The 18,283-nt window shown below is 37.7% G+C and overlaps 1 protein-coding gene across 4 annotated transcripts; it reads left to right on the forward strand.

Annotated features, from left to right (window-relative positions):
* Positions 1-592: 592 nt before the first annotated feature.
* On the forward strand, positions 593-17,131 carry LOC105035075 (protein phosphatase 2C 32). 4 transcript variants are annotated; one of them, XM_010910473.4, is made up of 4 exons: positions 599-3,789; positions 9,394-9,507; positions 13,464-13,728; positions 16,400-17,131. In XM_010910473.4, the coding sequence occupies exons 1-4, from the start codon at positions 1,387-1,389 to the stop codon at positions 16,408-16,410; spliced, it is 2,793 nt and encodes a 930-aa protein (XP_010908775.1). In that variant the 5' UTR covers positions 599-1,386; the 3' UTR covers positions 16,411-17,131. The 4 variants fall into 4 exon arrangements, with proteins under 4 accessions (XP_029117657.1, XP_073104457.1, XP_010908775.1 ...); XM_073248355.1 differs by lacking the exon at positions 16,400-17,131 and adding an exon at positions 15,110-15,693 and having other exon boundaries at positions 602-3,789; XM_029261824.2 differs by lacking the exons at positions 9,394-9,507; positions 13,464-13,728; positions 16,400-17,131 and adding an exon at positions 6,088-9,360 and having other exon boundaries at positions 593-3,789.
* The last annotated feature ends 1,152 nt before the right edge of the window (positions 17,132-18,283 follow it).

Below are 18,283 nucleotides of genomic sequence, written 5' to 3' on the forward strand. Positions count from 1 at the left end.
AATGGGTGCTCATTTTTTTTTTAGTTTCTTTTGCTAGTAAAAAAGTTTTAGAACTATTTGGATTAACTAATAAGTAATTAAGTACGGTCTTCAAAAGTATTAAATTTATGATTATATAATTTATTGATACTTAGTAAATAAAAATTATTTTATTCTAACATTTAGCTTATTGAAAAATTGTTAGCATATATATTTTTGATTATGGTTAGTTTATTGAAAATATTTCTTAATCATATTAAATTACTTCTAAATTTATTTTGGATATTTGTATAAAATAGAGGGCACTGCATTCGTCTTTTTTTACAGAATATTTTCAATTAGATAATATTTTAATATTTTTTTTGAATTACCAGCTTAAATGAAAAAAATATAGATAATGAAAATTAAAGCAGATATTAATTAATTGATTTATCAAAATATTATATTTGATGTTATAAAAAATATGTTCATAAATTATTTAAAATATTTCTTTGCATGGTGCAAGCCATTGATTCTGCAGCTTATGATGGATTTTTTTTTTTAATCTAAATTCTGGTGCGCAGCGTGGGTTAGATGCTGGTCAGTCACGGAGGAGTCAAGGGAGAAAGGAGATCCAAGTGTCTCCCAAACCAAAATTCTCCATTTCAACTTTCAACTCTATCCCCTTACCCAGCGTCTCTTTCTACCCCCAAACCATTTGAAAACCCGAACAAAGAGACCTCGCCCCCAGTCCCAGTTCCTCAGATGCCGATGAAGTGAACCCACTGTTCCCCTTTCTCTATTCCCCTCTTCACTCTCCCAAGACAAACACCCACCCATCGGCTTCTGTCCTCCGATCAAAACAAAACCCCTATTTCCTCTTTCCCATTCGCAGCTTCCCTCCCCTTCCAACCTCCCTTTCTCTCCTCAAAGCTGCCTCCTTTCCTTTAAAATCTCCCCAAAGGCGGCACCTTTCGTCCCCTTTCCCTCTCCCGTTTCTCCCTCCCTCGCCGTTTCCTCCAGGATTGGCCATTTGGGCGCTTGGGTCTGCTGCCTGTGGTGGTCGATCCAGGGATTTATGGGTGCTTTGTCGGCGCTTCGAGAGGTCAGATGATGGCAACCCCCTTTTCTAAAGCTCCGTTATTTTTCTATGTACTTCAAGATTTGGGTTTTCTACCTTGGGAGTATTGGGATTTTGATGCCGTAGATGTTTGACCTGCTGCTTATGATGCAAGTTCGCTGGAGAAGGGGTCATAGGGCTGACGGATTCTTTGGGGTTTCGTGGCCGCCGCTATCCGAGCCAAGCTCGTTACCTACATGCCGGCTTGTGGTGCGGAGCTGGAGAAACCCTCCATCTTGGAGATCTCTGGGTAAAAGAGCTCTCATCAGCGGCCGGATGGTTATTTTGCAGTGTTAAGGAAGAAGGTAATGGGGAACAGTGCTTCTCGAGTAGTTGGTTGCTTCGTGCCGCTGGGAAATGGGAAGGAGGGGATCGATTTGGAGTTTTTAGAGCCCCTTGATGAAGGATTGGGCCATTCCTTCTGTTATGTTAGGCCGGTGATTGTTGACTCCCCTGCTATAACCCCGTCAAATTCTGAAAGATATACTGTATATTCGAGCACCCTCGATTCAGAGACATATAGCGGTTCCTTTAGGCAGGAGATGGTTGAGGATTTGGCTGGCTTGCAGAGGGTTAATAACAATTTCTCTGAAACTACCTTTAAAACCATATCGGGGGCTTCAGTCAGTGCAAATGCCTCGACTGCTCGGACTGGCAATCCGAACATGCTGCTCTTGGGTGATGCCCATGAGCCTGCTGCTTCATTTGAGAGCACAGCATCGTTTTCTGCGATCCCTCTGCAGCCGGTGCCACGTGGTTCTGGTCCATTGAACGGGTTCATGTCGGGGCCCTTGGAAAGGGGGTTTGCTTCAGGGCCTCTGGAAAGAGGGGTGGGTTTCATGTCGGGGCCTTTGGACAAGGGCCTTTTCATGTCTGGTCCACTTGACAGCACCGATAGGAGCAACTTCTCAGCTCCACTTGCTTATGGCCAGAGGAGGCCAGGGTTTGGGCGGCTTATGAGGCGCATGAGTAGGCCCATGAAGAGTGCATTTTCAAGGGCTTTTCCAAGGCCCTTGCAGGGTCCTGGCTGGATGCAGCGGTTCCTCTTGCATCCAATGACACAGTTGGTGTGGCATTCCAAGGAGGCAAAGTTTCGAACAGAAGCTCCACAGAATTGCTTGGAGGTTGGGCCATCTGAACCTGAGTACAGCAACACCCGTAATTTGCAGTGGGCTCATGGCAAGGCTGGAGAGGACAGGGTGCATGTTGTGCTATCTGAAGAGCAAGGATGGCTATTCATTGGGATATATGACGGTTTCAGCGGCCCTGATGCACCTGATTTCTTGATGAGCAATCTGTATAAATCGATAGATAAAGAGTTGGAAGGATTGCTATGGGATTATGAAGACAAGCCTGGGAGGAGTGTACCGTCATCTGGTCTTATTGATCATGATGATGTTGGGGTTTCATCAGATTTTGTAAAGGAAGAATGTGGTGGTCCTCAGTTGCACAATGATGATTTAGAAAGACAAGGTAAAAATCCTTCTCAAGCACGTGATGAATGTTCTAAAAATTGGTGCAATGAAGGAGTTGTACCTATCCGGTTAAATGATGATGCAACTGGAGTGGAACCTACAGTGGAGAAGGGGTCAGGTGATGGATTAGTGGAAGCTGATGAAATAGTAGGGGGAAAAGATGGATCTAAAGATGTACGCCAGCTGCAATGTGAAACCAGCCAAGATTGTGCTGCAAATCTGGGTGATGTAAATTCAGAGACAGCAAACCATGTTGATGTACTGGAGAGTGAAGCCTCTTTCCCAGCAATGAACTTAGCAAGCCAATGCAGAAAAAGCAAGCACCTTTATGAGCTGCTTCAGATGGAACTGTTGGACGAATATGGTTTGAAGGAGCCTCAGTTAGCATCAGAAGTTGGGAAGAAGAGAAGTTCCTGGGATTTGCAGTCAAGTGCTGGTGAAGACCTGAGTACTAGAGAAAGCTTACCAACAGCAGAGGCTGTTTTGTGCTCTTCATGTATCATAGGAGAAAGTTCAGGTCATGTGGAAGATGCTGGCGGTCTGAGGGACAGTGAGGGTGTTTTGGGGGAAGATTGCAGAGATTCAAAGCACAGACGTGTGGCTTCATTTTCTACTTTGGGGCATAAGCAGATGATGAAGAGATCACTGATTGGATCAAAATTGAGGAAAATGTACAGAAAGCAGAAGTTGTTGCGTAAGAAGCTTTTCCCCTGGAGTTATGATTGGCACAGAGATCAGTCCCATGCGGATGAGAGGGTAGTTAAACCATCAGTAGTTATTAGGAGATGCAAGTCAGGACCAGTGGATCATGATGCGGTGTTGCAGGCAATGTCACGAGCACTTGAAGCAACAGAGGAAGCTTACATGGAAATGGTGGAAAATGCACTTGATAAAAACCCAGAGCTCGCACTGATGGGCTCATGTGTTCTTGTGATGTTGATGAAGGATCAGGATGTTTATGTCATGAACCTTGGTGATAGTCGTGTTATCTTGGCACAAGATAGGCTAAATGATCGGTATGTTAACCAAAATCTTGCAAAAGATGATACGAGGTATAAAAACCGGCCGAGGGAGTCACTTGTTCGTGTGGAATTAGATAGGATCTCGGAGGAGTCTCCCATGCGTAACCTCAACAGCCAAGTCTGCAACATTAACAAGAATAGGGAACTCTCTCTTTGCACATTAAAGATGAGGGCTGTTCAGCTGTCTACCGACCATAGTACTAACATTGAGGAGGTAAGTGATGATATTTATGCTTTTATTTGCTTTTTCCCTTAGAAGTTCACTTTAGCTCGTGCTTAATTAATCTCACATAGAACCTGGTTGGATCTGTATTGCAGAATGCATTAACATGTATGCAAAATCACTTGATAACTTTTTGTGAAAATGCTTATCTCTTCTAATCAGTTAGTGGTCAAAAATATATCAAAATGCTGCTTTTATTTATATTGCTAAATAAAGTATTGCAATGCTTATTCTGGAGCAGGAAGGAATCTATGAAGTTGTTGATCATGTTGAATCTTTTTCCTGTTTTACTATAGTACATACATCTGTGTCATCATATTTATATTGCGTGATATTGTTCATAATAATTATTAGCATCAAGTATTCTTGTATATCTAGCAATTCTTCTCACCCTGCCTCCCATCTCTTATCTTAGGTCAAACTTCATTTACTAGTTCTTAGCCAGTGGTGCTGAAATGCAGCTTTTAATTCATTATTTTTCTGCCAGGAAAAAATATTTTAAATTAGTTCTATTAATTACATAGTTGTCACCAGACTAAGTTAGCCTTACAAACAGGGAAATGCTATGTTAAATATTTTAAAGAATCAGGGTTGAGATACCTTTTGTTGATTCGAGCTGATGTCATCTGATATGCAGGTTGTGTATTGAATTTTGATGGTGGATTAAATGCTTACAAACTAGAACCCATGTGGTTACTTGTCATGGTACTGCAGCATTATTTACTTGTATTTTGCTTTTTAAATCATTATTATTTGCTATGGTAACAAACACCATCACAACATTGCGTTTGTTGGAAGTTTTGCCGAACCATCAGGTACTGGAAATAGCAAAATCTTCTGACTTTTAAATTCTAACTATTAATTATCTAAAGCCATTTAAAGGCTCTCAATTTTTCCATTACCAATTTGTCTTTATGCTCTGTAAGTTAGTTCTGTAAAGACTACGGAAATTCCTTGTGAATTTTAGTTCTGTTGTTTTGGGAAAATGCCACAATGCACTTTAGGATTTCATACAAGTATGAGACGCTCTCCATTATTGGACATCCTAGATCAAAAGAAAACCCCAATTATTAACTTTTTTCGTACAAGTATAGGCCAATGGTTGAGGCTTATGATAAATACAAACAGAATTATGCCTGGTAATGTAGCCCTTTTGGCCTTTTTCCCATCCGGTGAGAGGAAGAAATCTTCTCTCAATGTATGGCCATCTCCTCCAATGCCCATGGTGGTGCTGATTCCTCTCTACTGCAGGTATGCCCCTGCTGGGATGCCTTGCTGCCATGTTTTCTTCTCCTCCCCGTTCCTTCCCCTCCTTCTCTACTTGTCAAGGAATTTAGCATGCCACCTCCACTACTTAGCCACTCCAGTGATTTACCAGTCTCCTCTCCCATGCACCCTCTCCATTTTTCCCGCCCCACTGTGTTCCTCTTCTGTTCGCTATGTCCGATGGTTTGGATCATTGTAATTGCTTAGATACAGTAGTTATTCACGGCATGAAGCCACCCCTTTGCTGATGTATGCCACCATTCTTTCCTCCTGTTCACCAATGTTACCTTGCCATTGTTACCATGCCTGCTGGACCATGAGCTCTACCCATCCTATGCTTCACCACCCAGATGTCCACAACTGAAGCTGACACCTGCTTATCAACTTTGGAAACTTCAAAATGAACCAAATAATTTAGAGGATGACAATTCTATCCCTACCTGAAAATGGAGATTGAAAAGCACTATGATTAAAAAATATTAAAAAGGTATCATAGTGAAACCCATTGTTTTGACCATCTGACTCTGTAAGAGCCATTACTCATCATCCTTTTCAATTGTCCCATCCTGTATGATGTGAAGGTTTTAATATTAACATGCTAACTGTTATAGAGGTCATTATAATGGCATTATAAACAAAAATAATTGAAAAATAATAGTGGTGTTATTTTTCAAATCACTGTTCACTCATAAGAAATATTATTTTTCATCTGGTACAAATTCTATTGGAGGGAGAATTTTGAAAAATTTGAACTTCTGAAAAGAAATATTATTTTATTAAAAGAGTAATACAAATGTCGAATAACCACTTTTATTAGTGTTATAATGGGTCCTTCTAACACTACATAACCCTTTATAAGGGCAATTATCTTTTCCCAATATTAATATAATGCAACAGAGGGTGCCCAAAATTGTTAGTACAGCCAGCATTTCAATCCTTGATACTGAACACATTGTTTTGCTAGATTAAAATCACCCACTCCTAGTTTACTTATACGCCTTTCCTCTTCTTGTCCGATTGCAGATTAAAAGATCAGGATTGTCAACCAGCAGAAATGAATTACCGTTCTGATGAGTCAGTAGTTCACTGCAGGCCAGCTAATGCTTTAGTCTGTCTATCAGCACATGTAGGGTCTTTAGCGGCCGATAATAGGAGGAATAGTGATATTGTTAAATATATTTCATTTTTTAAAGGAAAAAATATGACTAATTAAGGAGATGATGCAGTGCCCTGTAGGAGTAATGAAAAGTCAAACTTTGGGTTATGTGAAGAGAAAATAGAAACAAGGCATCAGAGAAATGCAGGTGTTTTGTCACACTAGGATGAGTGAGATGATGAAAAATCAATGTGGCATCATTTCCATCTCATGTAATCAATGTTTAAGATACATTATTCAATGCATTTCTTCTTTAATTACTGGTTTAAAATTTGTGTAAGAGTTCTTTGGTTGCATGTGTTACCTACAGGAGAAGGTAATTTTATTAAATACATATGCATCTTTTCTTCTTCAGATTTTTTTCTTGTTGTTCTTGATTGATTACCACGAGACTGCTCTAATCTTTTTTAACTAATAAAACAGACTTCTGACTGAAATTTTGGCCGTCACCAATGCTTTTGAGTGCATTATCAAATAAATATGCTTTTTAACTAAAAGCCTGTATGAGAGAAGGAGAAGTATATTAACAAAAAGTAGAGCAGCATTATCATCTACCATAAAGTTCATAAGATACTTTTTATTTTTTGATGTTAGTTAATCTGTCCTGTCAACGGTTTTGGAATCTGTTTGTGGAACTTCAAAATGAGCTACTTGAACGGTGGTGAGGCATTTGAACTTCCAGAGAAGCATGCACTTTAAGAGAGATATTTGTTAACCATCTATGTTGGTTTTCCTTGTGATTAGCCTGTAAATAGTATAAAATATGAAAATTCCTGTGAGGTACATGCCAAATGGTAGCATGAGTATGCTGAAGGGTGTGTATGACCTGAACAGGTCTACAGATGATCAAGAAGGGTCTATAAAATATTTGACCATAGGTGAATAGCTCATTGATGCAGCATAATAGAAGGGAAAAGACGAAAAAGAAAAGCAAATAGAGAAGAGAAAGAGGATACTTTCGTAAAAAGGCAAAATACAGATGATGATTTGGCAACTTATGGAAAATTGGGACCCATCCAAAGGAGAGAAACCACTCAACTCTTGCACAATCTCCAAAGCTTTCCAAACTTCATGGACATGATTATGTCTCCCTGTTCTCTTACCTTACAATGGTATATGTAAGGTCATCATAATGTTGGACTAATAATCCCATCTGCCATGTAACTTGATTAAGCGCCTTTACAGTAACTATTTGTCATGGAACTTATGAGCATCTTAGAAGTCCACCATGCAATTTGAAACTCTTTCCTAATATCATTTCAAATTCTAAAAATCTTCATTATATCTTCATTTTTGCAACCATATAATAAAACTCTTTCCGCTACTTATTAGAATGGACGTTAATGACGCATGACAGTGGTCATGCCATAAGCATCATTTCAAGGTTTGTCATATTGGTACATACCGTCTGAATTGGGTGTATCATATAGTACCAGTATTGAGCCGAGACTCACTATGGGGGGTGTAATGAGTTTTGGTATGTCGAACTGACCCTGAAACTAGGTGTATATACCTTATATCAGCATGGTACTGATATGGGGTATGGTATTGGGACGGTGAATCTTAAACCTCTATTATCTGCTCAAATGATAGGGAATTTAATAATCAAGGGAAGACCTCCTCGCTAGGAGAAGATGAATAATACAATATGTTGTTTGGAAAAGATAAAGTTGCTGATAGAAAAGTTTCTTTTTGGGTTCCTGTTGGACATATACTAGCAGCCACGGAATACTCAGTGGGTATAGAGCATACAGAACAAGTACACTGGTCACTGCTTGAAATGATGATATCAGGATAGATCAAGAGGAATACACTTTATGTCAGTTGTTTGTAAGCTAATATCAGTCACTGAAATTATAAAAATTTTCATAGATGATACATGCGAACTAGTGATCCAGTTTGATCAGTGGAAGAGGTGATTAAATTACATCTATTTTTCCTCTTGCATTTAAAATTCCATTCATTGATTACTTGAACAGTGGCTCCCATTGGGACAATCCTCATGAGTTTGCTATCATCATACTCCACTTGTGTACATTGTGTTGTGGATGCTGCCCCTCTATCATTGGCTACAAGCTTGGTGAATGAGAAAAAAATAATTGGATTTTTCACAACTACGGTATCCTGTATTCTGCTGTGAAAACAAAGAGAAATAAGGAACAAAGTAATGAACAACCAAGATTTCATGTATGCTTTGAAGCAATACAACAATGCTTGAGAAACTACTGTTATTATCCTGGAAAAGACTTTGCCCATTTATTAACTCATTTGGTCAGGGATTCTACCTGACATGAAGAAGCGGACCAAGTCTTTTTCCAATAAAGGTACTACATAAGGGCACCAAGCATATAACACTGCTGCATAAACTTTTGTATTTTATAAATAATGTGCGTTGCTGAAGGTGAATATGATATCAGATGCCTTCTCTCTTGATTCAAAAAGGGTAAGATCAGTCCAAATGTAAAAGGTGTTCTTTTGCTTCTTCATTGACAGAAAATTATATTATTAAGTTTTTATATTTTTGTGTTATAGTTTTGCATTTGTGGGTACACTTTGGCTCTGTGGTGAGCACACCATGCATGCTGGCAATGTGAGCACCTACATTTTTAGTAAAAGCTAATTCTTATGAATGTCTCAGAAGCAATTGCATCTAAGCTCACATCTAGTATCATATATAGCACCAACTCTCCCAATATATCCATTAGTGAAGCATGTTTGTCTGTCCATGTTTCCCTTCCCTACATCTCCGTATTTGGATTTGTGCATCCCACATCTCCATATCTTTCAAGATCATAAACCCAGCCCCAAATAGGGGAAAATGTTAGATGGTTGTGGTTTTGGATTTTTTTTCTTAAAATAATAAAAACACTTGCATTGCATGTTCCATGGTCTAGTAAACAGTAATTTGATGGTCAAATTCTTGCCAAACCATTGGTATAAATGCATCATCCTATAACTGTCAAGACCTAAACATACATGGAGACGCCTCTTTCTCTCTCTCTCTCTGTGATTCAAACATTGCATAAATAATTCCATTAGCTAGATTGCACCTCTTTATCTAGAAGTGCTTCATTCTTTATAACATACGGTCTGCTAATTACTACTTTTAGAAGCAACAGAATGCTTGACTGTGTATTCTGGTTCTGGTCTGACCATTTATGCAAATTCTACAGGAAATTCTGAGAATTAAAGTGGAACATGCTGATGATCCTCAAGCTGTCCTGAATGATAGAGTAAAAGGACAGTTGAAAGTTACTAGAGCATTTGGTGCAGGGTTTCTGAAGAAGGTTAGCTGAAACAATATGCTTTTAAATAGGGATCCAATTCATTCTAGTTCTTGTTTGTTTTTGCGATACATATGCACCAATATTTTTAATTTATTTATTTGCTTGACATTACCTGATGAGTTGGTCATGAGCTGAAGATACAATGCAACAAGTTGCATCAATTTGCAGTGCATTTCTAATATTTTGTTTTCCACCTTTTATGAAAAATTGACATAAACAAGTTGGAAACTTCCACTGTTATAAAAGCTCTTCAAAATATACCAGTTATCATTGTTAATGTGTTGTTTGTTCTCATTTCTCTATTCTTATGTGATTGTTCTGATAAATTTGCCTCATTCCCTATCAATCCTTGATGAGATTTTCCTTTGCCTTCCATCTAAAAATACTCAGTTGGCCCCTATGCATAGGTTGTCCCACATCAAGTAGCTTATGCCTCATTTGGGATTACTTCTGTCAGGCTAAAAGTATTTTCTGGAGCCCCAAAAGTATTTCTGGGTGATGTATGTGTGTTTGATAAAAATCTTGAAGCAATTTTATGATCTTCCAAGAAGCTGAAAAACCTCTCCATGGCAAAAGCTCCAATTTGGATCTTCTCCCCAAAAATACTTTCTGGAGCCTATTAGAAAGCTGTATGTGAGACCAAAATACCCTGAACTTTATAGATGTATTATAGTATATTATGTATTAACTAAGAATAGATGCATTATATTAAAGATATATTTATTATATTATTATTAATATTATGACAATACTATGTTACTATCATTGTTATATCATAATAATTGTATTTTAATAGTATAGCATTATTAATATTCCTATAGTATTATACTATTATGTTATAATATTATACTATTCTAATGTTATACTATTTAAAATAAAAAAATTGTAGATTAAGAATACTTTATAATAATAGTTTTTGATATTACAAAGAGTTAGAAAACTGAAAGCACCATGAATGTGCTTTATTGTTATTTTCTAAGTAAAGTCACTTTCTTAATTTGGTTACCAAATAGATGTTCAAGTTTGACTGCACTTTAGAAATATAGTTACTAAACAGCAATCAACTTTTTGTCAAAAGCTCTACTAGCAAAAGCTCTGCTTTCAAAAGCTCTATTGCCAATAACAATTCCAAATAAGGCCTTAATAAAGTATCATAGGGATTTGAACAGTATAGTTGTGCATTTTGCTGGTGTGCGGTGAAATAGAATATTAATGTATACTATGACATTCATTATTATTTACTAGTAGACAAAAAGTAGAACAATACCATTTCATTAGTTATGAATAGGGTCAGAGATGCCAAAAGGAATATACATCCTAAACCTTGAAAAGTTGGATTATGGTGGATTATTGATCAAGCAAGCCTTGCTATTTGATTTAAACTCACATGATTAGTAAAAGCTTTTAGGATTGCTCGAAAAGGTTCTTTTACTAAGTAAAGAATTTTGCTTGAAGTAAGGGTTCTAATGAAGTTTTACTCCTCTTGTCTATGTATCGGGGATGATTTATTAAATGTCTTAGTACTGCACGTTTATAAAACTGAAAAATTTTAAGAAAGATGTAGACTTGGTTCCCATAAAATTATTGGATATTTGAAACTTAAATCTGCTTGTAGCATCTGGTTTTTTGTTGCCGAAATTGTGGTTGATGGTAAAGTGAGAAAACAGAAGTAAATACTGAAGAAAGAGGAGTGGAACAAAAGAATTGAAGCTGGCAGAGGGAAGAATTCCTACATCTGAAGACATTTAACCTTTTTTGCCATTTAAAGGATGACAAGGATTTGTGGTGTTTGGACACCTGAGTGTCCTTTTAGGTAACTGCTTGGGTATTACTCTGCAAAGAATGATTGGCGAATTGTGGCATGACCTTCCCAACTGACCTGACCTGACCAGTTTAAAGTTGGGTGGGCATATTTGGTCTGTGGATCCCATACAAGTTAGGCTCCAATGTTTCACCCGCTAACTTTTTTGAATTTTTAAAATGAGGAAGAAGGAAATTACAGCACAAAACATGGCTTTTCTTTTCTCTTAACCAAGAAGTTGTTCACATGATCAACTGTCAGTTTTGTTTTCTTTGTAATGAGATTTACTGAGGGTGCGAGAAATTTGAAATATGAGAGTGCAAAGTTGGGTATCCCATCTGACAGCAGCTTACAACCTATGGACAACAACCTAAACAAGACCATCCAAATATTGTTCTCTGATGATTATCTTTTGATTGTTTTATTTTAATTTAAGTTATTTGTCAAGTTCTTTCACTTCAGAGCAGAACTCATATATTGATTGCTTAGACCTTGTATGGCCTGCAGTTAACCTTATCTGAAATTCAGCTTTGCCATTCAACCCTTGCACTTCAGAGATGTATCTCTAATGGCTTCATCACGACAAACTTGAATAATCACATGAAGATAAAGTCAATGGGATTAATATATCTGACCTTTGGGATTAATATGGGATTAATGTATCTGACCTTTTTCTGTTTTGGGTCGAGTGGTGTCCCATGCCCTACTAACTGATCACGTTTGGTTTGTCATTTTAAACTACATAGGCCAGCTATACATTTTATGTTTATTGCCTTCAGCTAATGGCAGGTGGGTGCCTAATTTTTCCAGATGTTGTCAACAAGGTGAGGCATCTGGATTGTAATTTAATGGGATGGGCCAGATAAGTTTCCAGCTTGGGTATATTGTTGGAATTGTTCATGTATTCACTTCCTTTGACTAGCTTTCTGAGTAGCGAATATAATATCCTAGTGCAAAACTGCAAATGTTAAATTGTTGAAATTAATCGCTTACAGAAGGAAAAGATGGATGGAGTTGCACATGGAATATGTCAAAGGCCCATATCCATGGCTATGCAAATGACATGATGTAGAGCAGACCTAATATGGTCACTAGAACTATTTTTTGCTAAATCCTTTATCCATAATGGAAATTCAGTTTTTTTTTTTCTTGGGGTTGGGGGGTGATACTGAATGTAATGTTGTATTGTAAGAAAGTGCCTTTTCTTTTTCTTTTTGTTTTTATTTACATGCACTGGTCAATGTCATGAAAAGAAAGTGAAGAAGTGTTGATTAATGATGGACATTGATCTTATATAAAGTGTGGTCATCTATGATTAGTTGATCCATCGACAAATAATTGTCAATGTCTGTCATTTCATTGCTAATGGAATATGAGCAGTCATTGATGTGCATGATGATCACTGGGATTGGCTTTGCCATCCACACTCTTAAATTATGGTTTGTCTATAGTTAATTTTCTGTTACAATTAGAAAGCCTAAGGGTTTAACTGCTCATTTCTTGTGTTATGTGATAAAAATAAGCACTGGTGGAGCTAAAAGTGATGTAGCATGTACTGATGGTTTCAACTCACATTTTAGATGCCTTTTTTTTTTTAACTTGAAATAAGAAAACAGTAGTTTAGTCTTTTTTGTCAAAACTGCTGTGTGAAGGATGTGCTGCAGTTCTTTGAATTTGCTCTAGAGCTTATACAAAGCTATTGACCTGGGTACCTGCAAGGTTGCTAGAAATTGCTCTTTCTGGTGGCTCTTGCTTTTAGAGCAGTTAGTTATGTGTTCAAGGTTGTAGGTTAAGTAGGGGGATGAAACTGAAGCTTTCATGTTATCTTATGTTATGTGCATTCTTGAATGGTAATGCTCTAATTTTGTTGTCATATCTGTTATGTAAAGTTAGATCAATTATTTCTTTCCTGAAATTTCTAAAGAGTTCGAATTCTCTTGAACTAGAATGATTCAATATGTGTTTATCCTGAAAGAAAATGCTGAAAATGTAGAAATAGGCCATGTTTAAAATTCTAGTGTTTTAATCCTGTTTTACAGGTGGACTTGAAAAGCATGTTTGTCGTTTATTTTGTCTTCATTTAGTTTTGTTAGATTCTTCACCAAAAAGTTTTCTTTTGTGGACTGATTATGCTGGTGTTTCCCTTCTGCTACAGCCAAAGTTTAATGAAGCTTTGCTGGAGATGTTTCGGATTGATTACATTGGAACCTCACCATATGTTAGCTGCATTCCCTCAGTTCTTCATCACCATCTCTGCTCAAATGATCGCTTCTTGGTCCTTTCATCTGATGGGCTTTACCAATATTTCAGCAACGAAGAGGTAGTTGCACATGTTTTGTGGTTTATGGAAAATGTACCAGAGGGAGACCCTGCACAGTACCTGATAGCCGAGCTTCTTTTTCGTGCAGCTAAGAAGAATGGTTAGTTGATTCCCCATCATATGTGTTCTCTATTTTATTATTAAAAAACTTGCAGTTCTAGATTACTTTTTGATTGATTGTGGAGTGGAATGGTCAGTTTTTCCTTTAGATATTCACGTGATTGCTGAGTCTCACTGAATATCATTTTTCTCAGTCACTGAGATGTATATGTATTCAATTCCTCCATAATATCTGAGCATTGACCAAGTTGTTTTAGAGCATCTGAGCAAGTCAGACTAATAGCAAGTTTTTTTTGATCATAGTAACCAAAACCAAAATCCTCAAACTTTATCCCAGTGAGATCCATCAATATTCATCCTTATTGGTGTCCACATCGTCTATTGCAATCAATGTTTAAAATCTCTTGTAATGATTTAGGATCTCAGTCAAAAGACTAGTCAGGAGATATTATTTGGATTTTTTAGCTTGTATAAGTATCCAAGATCTATTCAATGCATAACCAATGGGGGATTAAACATAGTCTCCTCATACTCCTTATTTTAGTCCTAGCATCCTTGTTAAATTAAGAGTCCAAATTTAATCAAATTCAATCACAAGTACCACGATCGGTTTGTGGTTAGTCTTAAAAGGGCTCGTGTTGTAGTCTCTTAGACCATTTGGGTCATGTGCTAGGCCCATTCTGATAGCATTCGTTTTGATCCAGACCTCAACAAAAGCTAGTTGGAAGGTGTGATTTATGTTCCTTTGTCTTGTACAAATACCCAAGATTTATCTAATGTATAATCGATATGAGACTATACACATGCCTGCACGGATCCTCATATCTCTCTCAAGGTCTTTTTCAATATTCCCTTTTAACCTATTATTGCAGCTCACTCATATATGTGGTTGGTCGATTGAAAATACAAGATGCCTTTGTTGTTGAATATTTATCAGACTTTTGTTGCACATGGCTGCTGGTTATTTTTCTCCTCTTTATTTGGGATTCAGACCACTACTAATGGTTTCTTTTAGCATTGCTAATGTAAATCAAGATTTTAAATACCAGTGGGATGGCATCGCATCCCACCATCCCAAGTGTCGTCATGATGGGGCACCACCATTAGAAGTCCTAGGGCCAGACGAGTCAAGAAATAAACTGGGACGGGACAAGATGGGACATCCACTGCCCTGTGTTGGGATGCCGGGCATCCCATTCAGTGGGAAAACAGAGAAGGCTCTATCCCATGTTATTTAGAACTTTGAGTTTTGATATTGTGAGTGCATTTCACTTACAAGCAACATCTTGTATCTTTATGTTATGTAAGCATCCAATCATGATCAAATTATTTTCATCTCATGCAATAATCATTAGGAGGATTTTGGACCCCTACACCTTAATGATTGGACTGCATGTTTGGATTCCATATTCCCTGTGCAGGGATGGAGTTTCATGAATTGCTGGATATTCCACATGGTGATCGCCGGAAGTATCATGATGATGTTTCTGTGATGGTGATTTCCCTTGAGGGAAGGATTTGGAGATCGTCTGGTTGATCATTGCATATTGTCAATTTGGGTCCATGCTGTCAAACGTACCAAATTTCCATCAAGGAAGGCATTCTTGTTCCTCTCAAGAGCTCTCCTTTTTCTGATGACCCTTTTTTCTTCTTCTAGGTGAGGTCCAAGGTATAAACATTTGCAGTGGTCATTTCTCTGTCTCTGTGCATGGGCAGCCATCCAATTGGTGGGCTTCTTAGAGGATTACTATGGTCAGTTCAATCATTGGATCAATTTAGTTCATGGATAGTAATAGTTCATCCATTGGATGACTGGGATGCAATTGATTATGCCAGCTGGGCATTTGCATCAACAAAAGATCTGAATTGAACACAAAGTCCTACGTATCCCGTTTTCTTTCATTCTTGTTTTATTCTTTATGGTGGTGCGATGGACAATTTATTGACATTGTGAACTCACTATACTGAAACAGAGGGTTGCCAATATATAATTTACATTCATACAGATCTGATGGCCTAATGAGTAGGGGCTTTATCCTTTTTCTGGCCATTTTATTTTCAGGCTGCCGCAAAATATAAGACCAAACAAGAAAGTACATGTCCTTTTTTCTTACCCAAAAAAAAAAGTCCGTCCTTTTAACATATTTAGGTTATGGTCAATTACTGTGTAGATACGTTGGATTTTAAACCTCATATGGGTATTGCATTGGTTAGCCATTTGAATTGTGCTAGGATCAGACCAAAGAAAAGTGATAAAACTTGAGAGAACATTGGTACGGTAGGTGAGCAAGTAGTTGATGCAGCTTCTGGATTAATTTTCAGTTTGATCAATGTGGTGGCTGAGTAATATTTGATGAAGTTTATCATAAAAAAAAAAAATGATGTAGCTAGATGGGTCTTTGAGTGATTCATGTAGGCTGTAGAGGAGATTGGTTAAATGAAATTAAAAATTTAAATTAAAAAAAAGATGTCTGATATGTTTCAGAATTGATCAGTCAGTGTGGTAGATTGATCAATTGGAGATTGTCACGAAGTCTCCACTCTTGAAGGATCTTTCAGATAAGTGCTGTTGAGTCTTTATACGTCTGTGCCGTTATTCTGCTACTCTCATAATATTTTTAATGTTTCTCGAGAGTTTGCCTGATTTGAATATTGAAGAGTTTTTCATCGTATATTTTTTGATAAGGAGATTTTGTTTTGAGTTGTTTTAGGTTGGATTTGATGTCAATGTGAAGAGTACGATCTCTTCTTCATGGTATCGTCTTTGGAGTAATCCATATTGGAGCCCTTGCCGCTTGAGCACAGAAATACTACATCGTCATCTGAGAGGCATATCACAAGCGGCGAGCACAGAAATACTACATCGTCATCTCGGAAGCATATCGTAACTTGTGTTTTAGGTTGGATTTGATGTCGATGTGAAGAGCACGATCTCTTCTTCATGGTATTGTCTTTGGAGTGATCCATATTGGAGCCCTTGCCGCTTGAGCACAGAAATACTACATCGTCATCTCGGAGGCATATCGCAAGCGGTGAGCACAGAAATACTACATCATCATCTCGGAGGCATATCGCAACCTCCATTCAATCCGTCTAGCCTGTTTAGCCAATTTTTCGATCCTCTAGCTTTGACATCCATCGCCTTTAAAATCATTATAAAATCATTTAACCAGCAAAATGATCAATTTTCTTCGGGGGCAAAGTGGAAATTTTAGAAAGCTGGTAAAGTTCGTCTTTCCATCTTTTCCCACTTTCCATCTTATCCCACGATTGGTATTTCACTCCATAGGATGTAATTTATATTGAAGAAGTTTGGCTGCAACTCCACTCCTCTACTTCAGTACAAGATGCAAGTTACTCTGGGCTTGGCTAGCATCATAATATTTCTTGAATGTCATTAGAAAATCTTATTTCTTTCGTCTACATGGCGACCAAGAAAAATATCTACAAGCAATGATAGAAATAAATTAGAAGAAGTTGATGATTTTGGATGTCAATAAATTAAATACTATGACTGCACTTGTTGTTGTTGCAAATCTCCGGACTGACGATGGTTGTTCACTGATATGGAGCTCGGATCTAGTTAGAGGGTGCTTCCTCCTTTGGAAATTTGCAATGAAAATCAACACTCATCAGATGTGCTTAGATGGAAAGAAGAATCTCTGATGTTTAAGTTAGCCGGAGCTTGAGAATAAGAAAAGAAAATAAGAAAAGTGCAGAGAGAGTAAGAAAATGTGGGCGTTGTTTTTCTTGTACTTGTTTGTCCTTATCTTAGAATCTCCTCATTACCTCTTTATACAGAGATGGAGCTATAAGTTGTTATATCTAAATTTAGTAGGTCGTTACATCCTGAATTGTTAGATTATTGGGTCTTAATCTAATAGATCGTTAGGATAGAAAAATCGTCCATTAACCTGCAAATCATTGTTAGTTGTGGGTGCCAATTGTGGATTCTGTCCACATTTTAGAAGTCGTGGGGAGATTCTAGTGAGTCGACCTTGCTGTTGAGATGGCTAGCGGCTTGAGGTCAATATAGCACCGGAGTGTCGTCTCGGTTTGAATTCGGGATTGATCAAGCATGTATGAGGTCATAATCCCCAAGGTGGTGCTATTCAACGTTTGGGTCAATTTTTGATGAGCTAGAGTTGGTATTTACCAGATCAAGATCTATTGGACGATAAGGTTGGCTATCTTCCAAGGTCGTAGACTTATCGCTATTTCTCCTTAGGCTGGAGTTACGATGTGTTTCAGGTCATTTCGATCCCAAGCTAAGGTACTTTGGTTGGTAAAAAATGTCTCACTCAGATGACTCCCCAACATTTGCCCCTATTCCTCTGTTCAAAGTGGCTTGCTTACTTTGGATGATGGGGGTAGCTTATCTGGGGAGCCATTTTCGATCATTGGATATGTCTGAGGTTGACTTCGGATTGATACTAGAACTTGTGCCACTATTATTGTGTAGAATGTTGTGGGCTTTGGTTTCCATGTGACGCTTCAAATGAAGTGCCGTAATTATGGTAGCACGGTGATGTGTCTTGAATTATACCATAAGTGCATGATATGCAATGTAGATGTGTCTTGAATTATACCGTAAG

This window comes from Elaeis guineensis, chromosome 14, assembly GCF_000442705.2.
Source record: "Elaeis guineensis isolate ETL-2024a chromosome 14, EG11, whole genome shotgun sequence".
NCBI lineage: Eukaryota > Viridiplantae > Streptophyta > Magnoliopsida > Arecales > Arecaceae > Elaeis > Elaeis guineensis.

What these genes read in the sequence shown, in the direction of transcription:
- LOC105035075 (XM_073248355.1), top strand. Translation starts at nt 1,387, where the DNA reads ATGGGGAACAGTGCTTCTCGAGTAGTTGGTTGCTTCGTGCCGCTGGGA. An exon ending in GTGCAGGGTTTCTGAAGAAG is followed by an intron (nt 9,508 to 13,463) that starts GTTAGCTGAAAC and finishes CTTCTGCTACAG; the next exon opens with CCAAAGTTTAATGAAGCTTT. An exon ending in TCGTGCAGCTAAGAAGAATG is followed by an intron (nt 13,729 to 15,109) that starts GTTAGTTGATTC and finishes TTCCCTGTGCAG; the next exon opens with GGATGGAGTTTCATGAATTG.